At 38.3% G+C, this 17,931-nt stretch overlaps 2 protein-coding genes across 9 annotated transcripts in view; both read left to right on the forward strand.

The window, feature by feature from the left end:
- The first annotated feature begins 3,882 nt into the window (after window positions 1-3,882).
- On the forward strand, window positions 3,883-13,148 carry cep78 (centrosomal protein 78). The gene is made up of 16 exons (XM_026925102.3): window positions 3,883-4,003; window positions 6,312-6,579; window positions 7,017-7,186; window positions 7,267-7,339; window positions 7,423-7,526; window positions 7,700-7,874; window positions 7,974-8,087; window positions 8,196-8,260; window positions 8,963-9,050; window positions 9,521-9,629; window positions 10,030-10,072; window positions 10,196-10,351; window positions 10,789-10,866; window positions 10,991-11,145; window positions 11,279-11,411; window positions 11,923-13,148. The coding sequence occupies exons 2-16, from the start codon at window positions 6,324-6,326 to the stop codon at window positions 12,373-12,375; spliced, it is 2,172 nt and encodes a 723-aa protein (XP_026780903.3). The 5' UTR covers window positions 3,883-4,003; window positions 6,312-6,323; the 3' UTR covers window positions 12,376-13,148.
- A 651-nt stretch (window positions 13,149-13,799) lies between these two features.
- Window positions 13,800-17,931, forward strand: part of cabin1 (calcineurin binding protein 1) — a 59,981-nt gene continuing 55,849 nt past the window's right edge. For 4 of the 8 annotated variants that reach the window (XM_034306686.2, XM_034306687.2, XM_053235935.1 and 1 more), the window contains exons 1-8: window positions 13,801-13,901; window positions 15,683-15,723; window positions 15,808-15,903; window positions 16,004-16,117; window positions 16,201-16,335; window positions 17,072-17,252; window positions 17,476-17,605; window positions 17,748-17,897. In XM_034306686.2, the coding sequence (XP_034162577.2) occupies window positions 15,721-15,723; window positions 15,808-15,903; window positions 16,004-16,117; window positions 16,201-16,335; window positions 17,072-17,252; window positions 17,476-17,605; window positions 17,748-17,897 (809 nt within the window). In that variant the 5' untranslated portion in view covers window positions 13,801-13,901; window positions 15,683-15,720. The other 4 variants (XR_008302153.1, XM_053235932.1, XM_053235933.1 and 1 more) reach the window with 4 other exon arrangements.

Below are 17,931 nucleotides of genomic sequence, written 5' to 3' on the forward strand. Positions count from 1 at the left end.
TTAGCTTTTGATTAATTTAAATGTACTGTTGTTATTGTTATTATTTCTTATTGTAAAGCACTTTGGGTCAACTCCTGTTGTGTTAAATGTGCTCTATAAATAAAGTTGGACTTGACTAATAATAAAAGAAAAAATAAACAGATAATAATGTTCTTTGGTACTGCCTACATAACCTAAATATTTCCTGATATTATACCTGAGTTAAAATTTCAAGCCCATTAGTTTTCTGACTATTTTATTAGTTTACAATATAGAATGGATTTTTTTAACTTATATAGAATATTTAAACAATAAAACTCCTGGTGGTGAGCTGTAATAGGAAAATAATCAACGACTGGGTGGTGCGATGTGGCCCGATGTGAAGCAGAGCTGCTCCTGCCACAGCAAAGTTGATTATTTTCCAATAATAGTAAATCCCTAAGTGTTTTGTTCCTCTTATATGACAACAACCTGCTAACAGTTACAGTGTTTAATTTAATAATGAACAACATGCTCCTATATATATATATATATATATATATATATATATATATATATATATTTTTTTTTTTTTTGTTAGACTGGAAAATGTATGTATGTTAAAAACAACAACAAAAAATGTCATACAAACTTATTAAAATATACTCTAGTTTTTTTTCTTATGGTCAAGACTAAGAAAACACTGAAACAAAATAGGTTTGAGGCTGAGAGGCGATGAAGATGATGATCCAGTGGTGTTGGTTTTAACACTGGCCTGTTTGGATGAATGGAATCATACCTCCTTACAAACTTACAAACATACCACAGTTAAAGTGTGCTGTTCTTCTTCATTTCTGTCAAAGTAAACCCCACCTTCTTTGATTTGATTGGCTGACTCAAATGAACTGACATTACGGTGCTGCACATGTGTTTATGGTCTATGCAGCGACTTTTATTATTATTATTATTATTATTATTATTATTATTCCACTTGTATAATAATACCACTAAATGTTTTTTCACATTCTTTTAAAAAAGAGGGAGCTAAATATCTGAGTTAGTATTCAACATGTGACAGGTAAAAGTTATTGTGTCATTAAATATAAGAGCCAATCATCTTTCAGTATGCAAACTCAGGCCATGGAACACTAGTTATTCAAAGGGAAGGGAGGGGATTTTCAATCTACATATTCATAGAATCTATATTTGTTGATGAGAGTAGAAGTGTAGGAGATTCTTCTTTTTGGTGGACAAGGCACATCTAGCAATTAATTATTTGATGTCAGGCACATCAAGCAATTAATTGATCAGTGTTGGGAAAAACCTTTTTAAGCCAAGCTTTAGATGTGTCTATGGCCCAGTGATATGCAAATAAGCGAAAGTGTGGAAAGTTACCAAGGAAAGTAGTAGCACCAAGAGTTGTGCATTTTTTGGTGGGGCTCTTTGCTGTTAGAAGGCAGGGGTATGCTCTTAGCGAGGCTGCAGTTATCAGTTTAATGGAAATATTTTTCTGAGCCATAAACATCATGCTGTTATGAACACAAAATTATCCAATGCAATATTATGTGGTGAATTTAAAAAAATTAAAACCTTATTTAAATGAGTTGTTTGAAAGAATTGTATCATTCACTCATAATGCACTTTACTAAAAGACACAGTGTCCTCCTCTGTGGTGCCCTACTCCTTATTTCCTCTAAACGGCAAAGTGTATGAGTATTCTTTATCTTCTAGAGTATACCATACATTCACAATGTTGTATTATGGGTATCTGTGCCTACTAGGTCACATCATTTGGACACAAAATGATGCATATTCTCTACTATGCGTTTGGACTTGGTTAATATGGTCAAAGAATAATGCATTATTATTACTAAGGTATAATAAGGTATAATTTTGCACAAAGAGATGGCTTCTACTTCAGATTCAGTTCATAATACATTTCCATACATCATTTTTGTTGTTCTCTGAAATACTGTAGGCCCAAACTCGAGACTTGAACATGAGACTTGGTATTGGAATGACATTCTGCATTTAAACTAAACACCAGTAGGTTGTTTTTATAAAGTCAGTTAGAAATACTCAAAAGCCACTCAAGTCAGTAGGAGAGGTTTTCCTTCAAAAGAATTATTTGAAGTTGCCTAGTGTGAATTTCAATATTGTACAAAACTTTTTATACATTTATATTTCTTTTACAAATACTGAATCTTACGCCTCCAGAAACAAATCAGAGGATCATGACCATGCTGCCTTGTTGACTGCATTCAAAACATCAAGGCCCAGATTTGCAACTGCTTTCCAAGTGAAAGTATGCTTTTTTAGTTGCGAATAAGCCAAAGTAAAAAGCACAGAACCTCATTTCCATGTTAGAAAATCAGGGCACAAGTTTTCCTCTGAAATTTAAGAGAAAGCTTGTGTAGGCCTGACCATATGTTAAAGAAAACAAAACATGAATATTGTGATACTACATTAGTAACAGTAGTAGAACAATACAATTGTTTACAGTAGTAATTAGTAGAAAACATTAGTACTAATATTATGAGTATTACTATATGTACTAATATAATATATACAAATGTATTAAACAGACAGTACTTTGAGTGTGTAGTTCATACACAATCAGTTAGTTTTACCATTATTTAATAAGAAATTGGCATATTTGGAGAAAGTGGTGTACCCAGTTTGATTTTTAGACATGGTAAAATCAGGGTACTAAGTGATGACAAAGGCCTTTTTTATATAAAACTTTGCTACGTGTGATTTATTAAATCTGAACCAACTGAATGGCAGAAATATATTGCTTGAAGTAATCCATGCCACCCCAGATGTGCCACCAGTATAGTCACACCCCTGATTAGACTTGAATTGTTATTTTCCATCAACCTTTGAGTGCGCTTCATCCACAATATATCTCATGTCCTGTCTCTCCAAAGGTGAAAGTAAATATGTAAAACTGATATGGACAGAGACTCAAAAATGGCTTTTTATATTGTTTATGCAGCCTCCCTGCATTTTAATTTGAGGATATAAAATGGTTTGATGGAAGTCTAAATGACCAAAATCTGAAATATTCATCAACACAGTTATTCTAACGGCTTCATTCACAAATGTAAATGGAGTAATAAATGTCTTGTTTTCTTTTAAAAGGTATTTATCTGATTTGGGATTTCTGCATAACAGATATACCTTAACATTACTGAAGGTGTATAATGCTTTTGCTTTAGTTTATATTTACATTTTTTTTTTTTTTGGTCTTACAATGTTCAATCATAAATCATGTGGCTACACAGTGAGGAGAGGCCGCCACTAGAGCATTATTTATTTATTTATTTATTTATTTGGTTCTTGAATGTCCATTAGTGATAGTTAGCTGTAAGCTATGCATGTTTGTTAATTAATTAATTAATTAATTAATGTCCTTTAATCATGGACCATATGGCTAAGGTGCACTTCTACTTCTCGCCGGTAGAGGCCACTAGAACCACGCATAAATACACAAAAGCCTCTTGTTTTGTCCATTACTGCTATTTGTCGTTACTTGTAAGCCCCTGCTCTGGCGATTGCTCCGAACTTGATTGTATATTGCTTGCTGTTTGCAGATTAATAATAAATTAAAAAGTGTGCTTCAGTCATAAACCGTATAAGTTCACGCAGAGGTGAGGTGCAGTTCCACTTTTTACCACTAGAGGCCAGTAGAGTCATGCATTAAAAACTCAGAAGGCTCTGTGTAAATAAATGTCCGTTAATGTTATTTCCCTTTACTTATAAGTCCCTGATCTGGCTGCTGGCCATGGACATGATTGTATATTGCTTGTTATTTGCAAATTAATTTAAAAATAAAAGAATTAGTGCGCTTAAATGATTAACTGTAAGGCTTCACGCAGAGGTGAGGTGCAGTTCCTCTTATCGCCGGTAGTGGCGCCCTTCATTAAAATCACAGAAGAAGACGAAGAAGAAAATAAGGGCGTTCATTTTTTAAACAGTCGCGGTACACCAACAACAAATCCTCCCTGGAGGCGGTTGATAAGGAAACAGCGATAACAAACAGGTAATAACACGCATAACGGCAAGAAAATGACTTAAAAATTACGAGGAAAAAAAACGACAGCTTAAAATAACTTGCTCTCTCTCTCTTTTTTTTTTTTTAGCTAATAAGCTTAGCTAGCTAGCTGATGGATAAAAGTTATAAATACCGCGTAGAGAAGTTATTTAGTTTAAGCCAGCTAGGAACTGATGTTAGCTTGCTGCAGTTAGCTAAAGCTGCATAATATGTCGTTTATACACCGTTATCCCAGTACATTTTGCAATACTAGTATTAACAGAATGCTGAAAATACAAATTAGCCTCTAGCAAATATTGTTAACTGTGAATAATAATTCTGACAGTTTCTGAAAGAGTTTTAGTCCCTCTTTGGGAGCCCTTAAAAGTTAAAACTGAGAGGATAAAGAGCTAGAACCATTAAGCTTACATACACCAAGGCTAAAGATATTCACAGTTTTTCACAACTCTATACATGTCATGTTACCAGACATTTCTTTTGGTAAGTCAACTGATATGTCTACTTTGTTCACATCAGAGAGAATTTCAAAAATACCAATTAGAAACAGATTAATTTCAGATTTAATTTACTATATCAGAATTCCAGTGGGTCTAAAAGTTACATTCACCAAGTTGACTGTCTCTTTAAACAGTCTGGAGTCAAGAGTCAAGAGTCAAGAACTTGAAGAAGCTTTTAGAAGCTTCTGATTGACCAAGTGTCATAATGAGTTAGTTCGTTTGGAGTGCATCTGTGGCTGTTTTTGCGCTTGATACCGTGGGAAGATCCAAGCAACTCATCCAAGACCTCAGGAAAAAAGAAATTGTGGTTCTCCACAAGTTCGGTTCTTCCTTCAGAGCAATTTCCCGAACAACTGAGCATACCACTCACATTTTTGTACAGACAAATGTATTCAAATTTTAAAATCTCGGGACCACACAGACACTGAATCGTTCAGGAAAGAGGCACAAATTAACTCCCAGCAATGAACAAACCTTAATCCGAAAGGTGCAGCTGAACACCAAGACAACAACAACAGAGGAACTGTAGTAATCTAAAGCATCAGGTACCAAAGTATGTACTTCCACTATTAAGAGAGTGCTGCATCATCATGGTCTGAAAGGCTGTCATGCAAGGAAGAAGCCCCCTACTTCCAAGATCAGAATAAAAACCCAGACTGAAGTTAGCAGGTGATCACCAGCCTTTTGGAGAAGTGTCCTGTGGTCAGATGGTCAAAAAATGAACTGTGTGTCCATAATGATCAGTGTTCTGTATGGAGAGAAAAGGATGACACTTTTAATTCGAAGATCCTCATTCCAACTGTGAAGCATGGGGGTGGCAGCATCATGTTGTAGAGGTGTTTTGCTAGAAAAGGGAGTGGTGTACTTCAGAAATTAGATGGCATTATGAGAAAGGAGCTAGAAATAATGAAACAACACCTCAAGACAGCCAGAAAGTTAAAACTTGGTCGGAAATGTGTCTTCCAGCAGGACTGTGATCCTAAGCATACCTCCAAAGCTGTAACAAAATGGTTTAAAGTCAACAATGTGGAAGTTTTGGAGTGGCTGTAAACAAAGCCCTGACCTGAATCCCATAGAAAATCTGTGGATTGAACTGAACAAGTGTGCTCAGTTATGTTACACCAGAGTTATGCCAATTCTGTGAGGAGGAATGGGGAAAACTTCTGGCAGAGTATTGTGAGAGGCTTGTGGAAGGCTACCCCAAGCATTTGATTCAGGTTAAGCAATTATTCCAAGTCCACTTTGTAGCTTTAATGTGCAGAGGTCGAAAATTACACAATTCCACATTCAGACTTCCAACTTCTGAGGTAAGTCTGATGCAGTATAAATCCCACTGCTGCCACTATCAACAAATGGCATTGTGGGTAATGAATGAAACCTTTAACCAAAGTGATAATAGACCAACATGTAGACATCCGTAGAAGTCAACTCAGAATCTCTTTACAAAATAAATCTTGGATGCCATTGAAGATCCCATGTGAATTATAATGATTAATACGCGGATTGTTCAGGGTGGATTTTTCCTTTAATGTATTTCAAGTAGGGAAGTACAAATACAAATAATATTTATCATATATCTATTAATGGACTGAAGTGCTGAACTGGTTTTGTTGGTAACTTCTTTTTAAAACTGATCCATTGTGAATTCAATGAATGCACATGATCTCGAATGACTCAACACAGATAAATGCAGAACTCCATCAGTTCAGTATCAATGCTCAGAGCGATGATACTGTATATATACTGTAACTTATGATTTTATACTGTACCTACTCTTTTCTCCGCTCATCTGTCACTAGGTGCTTACGTGAATGATGCAGGGATCTGCTCAGATGAGACGGCGAGCGGCTCAGGACTTCGAGGCCTGCTACGAGTCCTTGTGTGCCACTCAGGGCTCTGCTCCTGTAGCTGCCGTGAGGTTGGGTCTGAGCCAAGGAGTGCTGGACTTTAACGGAGATGCCATCAGTTTCCCAGACTGGGCACCTATACTGTCAGCATTAGCCATCAACAAACAGCTGCACCATGTTGGTGTCAGAAGTTGCTACCTCGCTAATCTGGGCTCTCAGGGTTGGTAATTCCATAGTCACCTGCACACTGGTATGATTTGGGGGCAAATGGTATACTTTAAGTGAAAAAGACATGGGAAACTCCTAAAACTACTCTCTCTCCCATGTTAATCACAGCAATTGGTCAAGACTAAATTAGGAAAAATCTCAAAAAAATTCTGAAATGGTGGTCATATTGCCCAGCATTAGTAGAATTTGGGCATAGAAGTTGAGAATTTCCAGCTCAGTATGATTGGTTTAATATTTTGCTGTAGCCAATCACTTAGATCTGTCAGTTTACTGTCTCACTTCCGTAGAAGTGAGAGATACAAATATAAATAATATTATCACATTATATCTATTAATGGACTGAAATGCTGAATTGGTTTTATAGAACTGAGAGAATCTTAATTCAAATCTCTTGTTAGTTATGTGATACTCTGTGATTCTCTCTTTCAGGTTCCTATAAGACCTCCATTAGGAAGAAGATTCCTGTTATCCATTCAAAGAGCATGACGTTTCAGCTTTGCAAAGCTGTGCAGAAATGCCTGGGTGTTTCACACAGCCTTAAAACGCTGCACCTGCACGGGCTGCCTCTGAGAGAGAGAGACCTCGACACACTCACTAAGGTAGCGAGAGAGAAAGGTGCTTAAACTCTAATATTTTCACTGTGTTCATATTGAGACTCTCTCTTTTTCTCCTTGTAAAGGGTTTGTCCAAGAGTGTGTCACTGGAGCATTTGTCTTTGGCACACTGTCCCATTGCAGACGATGGACTAGAGAGTGAGTCAGAAGTGTAAAGATATTTCCATTTCAGACAAAATGACGTTATTTGTTGCTGATTTATACTTTTTTTATCGATTTAGCTATCTGTCAGAGTGTGAAATATTCAACAACTATTAAAACGGTGGATTTCACTGCCTGTAATATTACGTGGCAAGGTGCAGAGCATATGGCAAACATTATAAAGGTGAGCTGGTTTTTCTGTTTAAAATGGGTGGGGTTGTGGTGAACAGAGATATGGTGACTGAAGGCCATAGATTTTGGCTGAGATAGACTTCTGTTACTGGGTAGCTACATTATGTCTTTGTTGATTAACTTCATTTGAACATGGTTCATTACAAACGTGGGTGTTTTGAGCAGAACCAGGCAGTGAGGCGACACAGCACAGCGTGGGCAGAGACTTTGCGGTACAGGAAGGCGGAGTTTGAGACGATGGGGGGGCTTCGCAGGATCACATTTAACGAAAACATTCTAATCAGTGACAGAGGAGTGGCATCCCTTGCTCAGGAGCTCACAGAGGACCTGTGGGTCAAAGGTCAGAGAACATTCATTGGCGCACCTCTCAAATTCTTAATAAATATGGCATACTTGGTGTTTAGGTGATTTATCGTCTGTCTCTGTATTGACACTATAGCAGTGGATCTGCAGCGGTGTGGCATCTCTAATGATGGAGCTCGTGTTCTGGAGAAAATGCTCCAGTCCAACACCACTCTGTGTGTACTGGACATCCGGAGGAACCCCCTAGTGGGTCAGTCACACTCGTCAGAGTGCACTTCAACACACGATCACATACAGACCCAGAACATTCAGTTGATGTGAAGTACTGACCACTCTTTGTTTGCTTTTTGTTTCTCAGATAATGAGCTGGTGAAGTCTGTGATTAAGAAAGTGCTTATGAACAATAAAGGCCAGGACTCACAGGTAAGACACATCCACATCTGCAAATGTTTTAGATACAAATATATGCTAAACAGAGCAGGGCCATTTGTTTTATATAGTGAAGGAAAAAGATTTATTGTAAAGTAGGTTATTTGTAAAATGTCATACACAGAATTCAGTGTTGCTTGGGATTGTTGTCCTGTTGAACCTCCTCCCCAAGTCTCAAGTCTCTTACAGACTGCAGTAGGTTTTCTTCTTGGATTGCCCTGTCTGTTTTGGCTCTGTCCATTTTACCTTCAACCCTGACCCGTTTTCCAGTCCCTACTGATGAATAACATCCCCGATACGTGATGCTACCACTACCATGCTTCACTGTAGAGATGAAATACTCAGGGTGATGTGAATTGTTGGATTATCCCAAGGCCAGAAAGTTCATATTTGGCCTAGTTAGATCATTTAGACCAGAGAACCTTTAGTCTCTCTTTAGTCTCAGCTACTATACTGGATTACTTATAAAATTGTAATGCTAGTATAATGCACAGAATTAAATGTCAGTACTTCAAAATCAAATGTCAGATTTTTTTTTTTTTTTTTTTTTTTTTTTTAAAGAGATGTTTGAGGTGTCATGTCTGTTGTCACACTAGATAGATGAACTGAATTATGCAAGTCACCATCTTTTAAGTTCATAGATCTAAAGCCCTTTGGAAAAGGCAACACAAGTTAATAATGGTGTCTGTGTTGCAGTATTTATGGTTGAAGCCTCCAGCTAAAGATGCAAATGACTCGGGACAAGCGACCAGGAGAAGCACAGGAAGAGCTACCTACAGAATCGGTAAGAAAGCCATTTTTACCTTTTCATGGAGCACGTTATTTAATAATGAATTGTTTAACATGTTGATTTAACACAAAAAAAAAAAAATCAGCACAACAAGCCACAGAATCCAAATCAGTTATAATGTAGGTTAAAAATCAGGATTGTATGAATATGCAAACTGGAAACACCTCTCAGATTTCCTTTCTGTACAAAATGATATTGCTTTATATGTATTTGCAGATTGGAACCTGATTGGCTCTTATAGTTATGATGTAATAACACATAATAGATTTAGAACGCTTAAACTTTCATGAGAAACAGACACAAAATCTGCATGTAAATTAATTAATTGCCTTTCCATGATATGAGAGAAAATAGATTCTTATGAAGTATTGATTTAAGTCAATACTTCATTAACAAATTAATCCAGCCATGTGATCTGTTGTGTGTTTGGCAGATGTGCTAATGTAATTTACTTGGTGTGTTAGTTAAAGGCTCACGGCGGGGAGCTTCAGCACAGTGTGGAGGGAGGCCTCCTCGACCTGGCAGTACTGGCTATATCCCATGGCGCACTGCAGCACGGGCCAAACTTCAGAGGTAGGGACACTCAGTTAGATGTGGTTCAGGATGCTGTCAAGCAATTTATACTTTTCATACATTTATCAAATTTGAGATAAAATGCTTAGAGAACACAATAAATATTGAGTTATTAGAAGACCCAACTGCATATTGCAGGCTAATATTAGACATTGGACTCCTGATCGGAAGGTTGAGAGTTCAAATCCCAGCACCACCAGGCTGCCACTGCTGGGCCCTTGAGCAAGGCCCTTAACCCTCAACTGCTCAGTTGTATAAATGAGATAATTGGAAGTCGCTCTGGATAAGGGCGTCTGCCAAATGCCATAAATGTAAATGTAAATGCACTGGCAGTAATAAACGATAAATTGTCCATCCTGTCTATTAAGATCTAAATCTTTTGTGTTTTGGTCTTGTTTAGGGGTCTCCCTCAGAGTGCCACAACAGCAGATCGGACCTTTCAGGTTTTTGCATAATTTTGCATTTTACTTTACATTTTTCTTTACTGCAGCATGCTCTAAATCCAAATGTGCAATGAATGTCTAGTTCACTATGAAATGTAGTTTTTTCCTTGCTGCCCCTTTCAGCGTGCCTCCTCCATTCGAGTCACATTAGAGTCAGAGAGCGAGTCGGAGTCTGAGGAAAATGAAAGTGTGTCGCTAAGTGTGCGTGCACAGAGTGCTCGTGAGAACATTGGCAGCAGTCAGTTCAGACGTCTGCAGGCAGATTACAGGAGTCTGCAGGTACCACATTAGTACAGTATTAGCACTGGTCATGCTACAAGCACATGGCTGAGATTTTGTTCTGTCTACAGCACATGATGAGTTGATAATTAATGTCTGTTTATCTATCTGTCTGTCTGTGTCTTTGTCTATCTGTTTTATCTGTCTATCAGTTTATATATGTGTCTGCTTGTCTGTCTATTTATATATCTGTTTAACTTTGTCCATCTGTTGGTCTATCTTTTTATCTTTGTATATCTATCTATTTTGGTTATGTACAAAATCTGTTTCTCTGGCTCTTTATTTGTTTATGGCTATTTGTCTATCTGTCTGTCTATCCGTTTATCTGTCTGTCCATCTATCTGTTTGTCTGTTTTTATCTATCTATCTATCTATCTATCTATCTGTTTATATGTTTTATAACAGTGAAGCAGTGCAGTTTGCCATTTCTCTTCCAGGAGCAGCTGGAGGAATGCAAGCTCAGGCTCACCGAGGAGAGAAACGCAAGACTGAAAGCCACTTCTCGCATTGTCGAGGTACAGCAATCCATAATGGTTTCGTTTTGTCCATGTTATGACTTATGGCTATGTTCCTACACTGATACATGTAGTATGTCATATACTCTTGCCTGTTTTTCTGTTTTATATTTTCTCTCACTAGCTGGAGTTAGAGAACAGTCGCCTACGCAGTGTGAATCAGTCTCTGTCAGAAGCTCACGTCAGTCACTCTGTCTTGGAGGACGAACAAGTGCTGGACAGCATTGAGGCTTCCTTTCACAAATTCCATTCCTTCCTTGACCTGCTTAAAGACGCAGGGTTAGCCAGAGTTTATTTCTTACTGTCACGATTGCGCTTACATTAATATATTGCAACAACATAGTACAACATGTCAATAGAGTATGGTGCAAGATATAGAACAAAAATATATGATATTGATGGTCACTTGCAGCCTGGGTCAGTTGGCATCCATGGCCGGCATTGAGCAGTCAGACTTCGGGCTTCTGAATCATCCTCAGCTCTCTTCTACACAGCGAAGAGGACATGGAGACCAGACCAGCGAGCACAGGAAAGACAGCATGGCTGTAAGTGGCATTAAGCCTGTTTGCATGGCAAGAACTTTTTCAGGAACCTAGAAAACATATGCGTGTTTCTGCTGGAGAAACTGAACTGAGGAATCTTTTCAGTTTTTTTTCTTCCAGGAAATATAGTGGCAGATCTTGAAATGTCTGTATATCAATTAATACTAGTCAGCCACTGCTAATAATCACACTTTAGAACTTAATAGACTATAACTATTTCTATCACAGCTCTGTTGAATTCTTGAATCTGATTGGACAAAATCACAATCCACATCATTAAATGTAATTATAAATGGATAAAAAGTATGATGTTATTCATTAATAAATAACGTCATAATAAATAGTAATCATTGGCAAATTCCTTTAGCACATACTGCTAAAGGAAATAAACAACTTTGGCGTGGAAACAGTAACTCTGCTGCATCACACCACCTTGTCATTAATTATTATATATAATTTTATTCCTCTTATAGCTCTTATCTGAAATAATAGTTAATCCTGACTTTCTGCACAGATAACAAACAACCTTCAAAAAACATCAAGACTTCAATCCACTACATCCTCCTCTGCAGCTTCTGTGGTCTCCAAGACCTCTCGTCATCTCCAGTCCCCACGGGAGGTGATCCTCACTCCAGCTCCGCTCCACTCCAACCCCTCACCTTCTCCTCTGGACCATCCCGAGTCTCTTCACCCACAGCAGACTGTCTCTCCAACCCATTTAAACTCAAACAGGGGGTCTGGCTCTGATAAACCCGGAGGCAGCCGGGGCTCAAAATCAGGCAGTTCAGCCAGCAGTGTCCATCTTAGTGCTCACAGTAAACTCTCCTATTCTTACAGAGAGGACTTCTCAGAGGGGAAGCTCTCTCCAGCTCTGAGCTCCAGATCTTCCAGCGTGTCTCAGTTTGGTTCTGAGAGACTCAGTGTCTCTGAGGGCCAGAGGAATGCTGTTGGACTGGCTGGTCTCTAGATACAGATCACGGTTTTAATGTTTAGTGCCAACACTTGAAATGTTTACATGATAGATTGTACCATTTATAATAACCTCAGTACTCTGAAATATAGAGTGGATGTCGGAGATGGTGTGAGATAATGAAAGAGAAAAGCGATGCTGAGGAATATATATTAATAGTTTTTGCATTATAAATTTTAGAGCTAAACATTGATTACAGTTTTTACTGGAATTGGTTTTTACTGAAGTTTGTTTTTAGTGTTTCTGAATTTGTGAAAACTGAATATTGCTGATAATTGAGATAGCGCCCTACTCCTTATTCCCTACAAACCAATAAGTGCATTGTGGGTATTCTGTACCTGCTAGAGTTGTAATCATTTGGCACTAACCTTCTGCTGTGCATTGCTGGATTTCATGACTGTTCAAGTTAATTTCCACTATGCTTCTGGACATTTTATGTAGCTAAAGAAATTATGCCAATGTTTTATAGTGCCTAGCTCCAAAATTATTGAATGTATGAATGAATGGAAATGAATTTTTTGATGTTGTTTTCAGTTGTGCTGTTGAGATGCTCGTAGAGTGTCCACTGGAAGCCATTTATAACTTGCAGGGTTTTAAGACACAGGGTTTTGTTTTATAGCTGTATATTTATTGTGATTCTTTTTGTTAATACTAGAGTTGATTGTTTCAAATGGCAGTCTTGGATATGCGTAAAATTACTGTTTACAAATTGCTGTGACCCGCCTGATGTCTGCATTTGTATCAGAATAAATGTGCTACCAAGTCATGTAGATGAGGGGTGGAAGTAAGAACGATGGATTTGAAAAAAAATGCTACTAAATTAAAAAAAGAAAAAATGTAAACAGCTATATTATGTGATCTTTTCAAAGATTTTTGGATTAAAAAAGTGCAGATTGGATTGGCTACTCTAAATTACCGCTAGGTATGAATGAGTGTGTGATGTGTGTGATGTGTGTGTGTGCATGGTGCCCTGTGACGCACTGGTGTCCCATTCAGGGTGTGTTCTCGCCTCACACCCAGTGTTCCCGGGACAGACTCCAGATCCACCCTGATCTTGACCAAGCAGTTACTGAAGATGAATGAATTAATGAATGAAATCTGTAGTTTTCAGTGCACTAGGTATATAGTAGAAAATGGCAAGGGGTTTCCCAGGCTGCTACACAAATAAGAAAAAGCTAAACTAACAGAGTAAATAAGTAAATACAACTCAATAAAAATAATGAATAAATAATCACTCTAAGAACTGTTTATAAGTTTATAACTAACTTTCTATAATTCATTTATGTTTCTTCTTCTTTCTTTTTTTTTTTAATTCAAAACAATACCACCCCTCTGTGTACTCTCTGTGTTAAGGATCATCTCCTTTAGCATTGATCTTTGTGGCGTTTCTGACTCGCTAAGTTAGCTGAAATATGATTGGCTCACATGCGGCGCGCGTGCGTCCTATCAGCCAATCAAATTTCTCAATATTGGTTCCAGAAACTGCGTTATAGCAAAGAGAAGCTCGCGCATCTCTGAGACGGGTGAGACTTGGCTTGAGCGTAAGAAAGCATGTAAATATTTATAAACAGTAATGAGGAATAGTGTGTAGTTACCTTTTAATATTTTTCTGGAGATTTAAAATATGTAATATTTGTGAAATGCTAATATTTTAGGGAAAGTTCAGCACAGAGTGACCGGCTTTAGTTGAGAAATTGTAAACAAAAAGACTAAAGGTGACTAGAGCTAGCTAACTGCTAACGGTCAAAATGAAAAACAAAACTGACCAACAAGGACATTATCTTCGCGTTAGATAAATAGAAAGATAAACATGAGAGTCTATACACGTTCCTGTCAGCATTTGAGATATTTTTTTCCGTAATAAATTAGTTTACCTTTTATTTCGTCAGCTGTGTTAATTGTATGTATTAAAACAGCAAAGCAGTTTACAACAAAACCCAGTGAGACCTAATTAAACAGCTTGGTCAGTTCAGTGTTTCTGCTGGACAGACACATCACCACGTCCTCCTGCTAGCTGGTTAGTTAGATGTCTGGTTTATGTATGCGCACACACAGATCTGGAGCATTTTGAGATCAAGGTCATCTTTGTGGCCCGAGATTTAATTCTGTTTTATTTGTAAGGCTTTTAACATTAGACCTTGTCACAGAGCAGCTTAGCAGAAATCAAGATGTAGATCTACATCCCTAATGAATACGCCAAAGGTGACGGGTCAATGACACGAGCAAGAAAACTGATTCAAAAAAGGAACTCATCCTGTTCTAGGTAACACCAGATAGTTGGATTATAAGTCAATGCGCTATACAGAGGTAGACGAGTAAAGATAATGTGTGTGTGAAAGGATGTTCAGAATCCTGGGATGAGCACAGGGCAGTTTTTATGATTCCAGCAGCAGTAATGATCTCAGCTTCTTTATTAACATGTTATGTAGGAATGTCTGAGGTAACATTATAAGATATGGCTTGTCTCTTTGTTTGAGACACGAACAATGGCATACATTACCCTTTTCCATGATTCTGTGATTGATCATAGTTCTAGCTCTGCTGTTTGTGTTCCCGTTAAATAAAAGTAAAAAGCAACATCTTGGGAATTAAAAAAAAAAAAAGAAAGAAAGAAATGTAACTAATGTTTATTTTCATCTTGTCTGAGAGTAGACAAAAGCAGTGCTATTATATGGACAAGGTTTATTACTTACTCTAAAATGTATTAAAAAGACAAGGTACTTACTTTCCTGCAGTAAGAAATTAAGCTTGCAGGAGGGAAAAAAGTCTACGTTTATTAACATAGGAATGTATTGGGAGCTCGTACAGTGCTTTCATTCGTTCATCTTCTGTAGCTGTTTTATTCTGGTCAGGGCTGTTGTGGTTTAACTAATTTGTTTATATTTTGAGAAAAAGAACCAACAGTATAATACCTGCTTGGGGTGGGTGGGATTAGTCCAAATTTCTTTTGAGGCAGATGGAAAACAATTGTGTGCACATCTGCACTTCATGCATATCTGCATCCTCTTCACATTGCCTTGGGAGATAAAAAATAAAAATACTACCACTTCCAAGCATGTCAGAGAGTTTTGTGTGTGTGTGTGTGCGTATATTTTTATAACTTGGTAGCGACCAAATGTTCCCACAATGAATGTAATTTGGTTGTTCCCCACATGGACAACTGTTTTTCTTTATTATTTATATATTTTTGCTCAGCGTCCACTGCTTGAGTTTCTGTTGATTAGCTAGGTTTAGCTGGTGAGCTGTTGTGTGTGGCCAGGCGTCATAGCGATCTAACCCTGTGGTGGTGCTTTGTGTTTTACAGAGCAGACAGTGGTGATGCTCAACGACACATAAAAGAAGATGGTAAGATATATTTTCTCTAAGCTAAACTGTGTCCCTACCTGTGATAAGAACACTGTTCATTACGTAAGCTCACTTGTGTCGCAGATCCGGATTGCTGCTCTTAACGCAGCCTCTGAGACTGCAGATGAGCATGAGGATCCCTTTAGAAGTACAAAACCGAGTCAGACCAAGGAGGCTCAGGTGAGTCAGTTTATCAGTTTATCATTATCTCAGAAATGATGCAGTCAACTGCATTGATGCTCTGTATTAATTCAGGCTTTTTTCTCATGATGTGCTGCAGGAAGCAGAGGCATTTGCGCTGTACCACAGAGCTCTCGATCTGCAGAAGCATGACAAGTTCGAGGAGTCGGCCAAAGCCTATCATGAACTCCTCAAGACGCCGCTGCTTAAAGAGGTGCTCTCATGGGCCTCAGCTTTTAAATTATACTTACCTTTGAATGGATTTTAACTATTTACTTGATTCTGCCTTTATCTCAGGCGGTGGCTTCTGAAGATGAGAAGGTTGGGCTGAAGCACCCGGGACTGATGCTGAAATACTCCACTTATAAAAACCTGGCCAGCCTGGCTGTGCTGAAAGATGACCTGGATACAGCTACAGACTTCTATGTGGAGGTAACAACTCATCAATGAATGTGACACATCTAGCCCCACGATGGAAGAAGCCTCCACTTGAGCCAAAGAAATGGTGTTTCCTGTGACGAAGGGCTTAACTGATTTCCTCAACAGCCAATAGCGTTTGAGATAACCACACCTCCTGTAGCATGATTTTCCTCATCATACAACTATGGTGAGATGCGTAATACTGCTGATTTGACCCGATATGCTAAGCTTCTTACAACTTGCAAAGGCAATATTTCAACCAGCAGTCTGATAGCTTGTTATTCTGAATGCATGCAAAGCAAAACAGAGTGGACTGGTGTTATGGCTAGAAATTTTTTCACATCTAAAATGAAAAATTACACATTTTTATACTAAGAAAAGACAGTGTTTAATTTAACAGCCATTTGTGTATCCATAAAACATGAAACTGGAAGCAACATTGAAAAGAATTAATTTTTTCCTTCTTCATGCAGGCGGCCTGGTGTTGTTTAACATTAGTTAGCAAGCTAGGTAACGTTAGCAAAACCAATGTTAGTAAAAAAATGTTAGTAACATTAGGTGAATGTTTGTTAGTGAGAATTAACAGTATGCCATTTCCTTGACGTGACATTTACGCATCAATCCGTTTGTATCCAGCTTGAAAAATGAGACCCATTGTTAGCCTCATGGTTATTTATAAAAGTAAATATAATTTCTTTGTGTGCTCAGTGTTCAGCTGCTGATGTATGTGTGTGTCATTTTTGTGCAGGCTGTCATGCTGGACTCCACAGATGTGAACATGTGGTATAAGCTGGGTCAGGTGGCTCTGAGGAGAGTGAGCATCCCACTGGCTCGTCATGCCTTCGAGGTGGGACTGCGCTGTAACCCCGACCACTGGCCGTGCCTCGACAGCCTCATCACTGTCCTGTACACGCTCAGTGACTACAGCTGTATGTAATCCACGAGAGGTTTTTTTTATTGTTGTTGTTTAGGTCTGTGTTTGAGAGTTTTTATACTCAAAACCTAGACCTATCTCTGTCTTATGTGTACTAATCGACATTATTGTTTCTCAAAGCCCAGCTTGTGTCTCTTAGTAAATATATTGGAGATTTATTTGGCTTAATCAGTAGCATTTAAAAAGTAAATTGGTTGTCATTGGTGGCTGGTTGGCAGGTTGCCTGTACTACATCTGCAAGGCTCTGGAGAAGGATATAGGCTACACTAAAGGCTGGGTGCTGAAGGAGAAGATCTTTGAGGAGCAGCCCTGCCTCAGACGAGACTCCATGAAGTTGTTCTCAAAACTGTATGTCCCCCTCTTATGTCCCGTTCATCCAGGCCTGATAATCACACAGATCACACCATATATAGAGAAATCTGTTTGTGATTATGGGATTATGAGTTGCTGTGTGTGTGTCTTGTCCTGTCCTGTTCTGTCCTATCTGTAGCGATATGACCATGCACTACAGTGATGCAGACGAGGAGGAATCTCACAGTATTGTAGAGGAGGCGTTGGAGCTAAGGAGACAGAGGCAGGCGAAACTGTCACGACCTCCTCTGCAAGACCTGCAGCTGGTGGAGCCCATCAAACGCTTCACGTGAGTCACCCATGTCAACTACTGAATAATAATG

The sequence above is a fragment of the Pangasianodon hypophthalmus genome, chromosome 8, assembly GCF_027358585.1.
Source record: "Pangasianodon hypophthalmus isolate fPanHyp1 chromosome 8, fPanHyp1.pri, whole genome shotgun sequence".
In the NCBI taxonomy this organism is placed as follows: Eukaryota; Metazoa; Chordata; class Actinopteri; order Siluriformes; family Pangasiidae; genus Pangasianodon; species Pangasianodon hypophthalmus.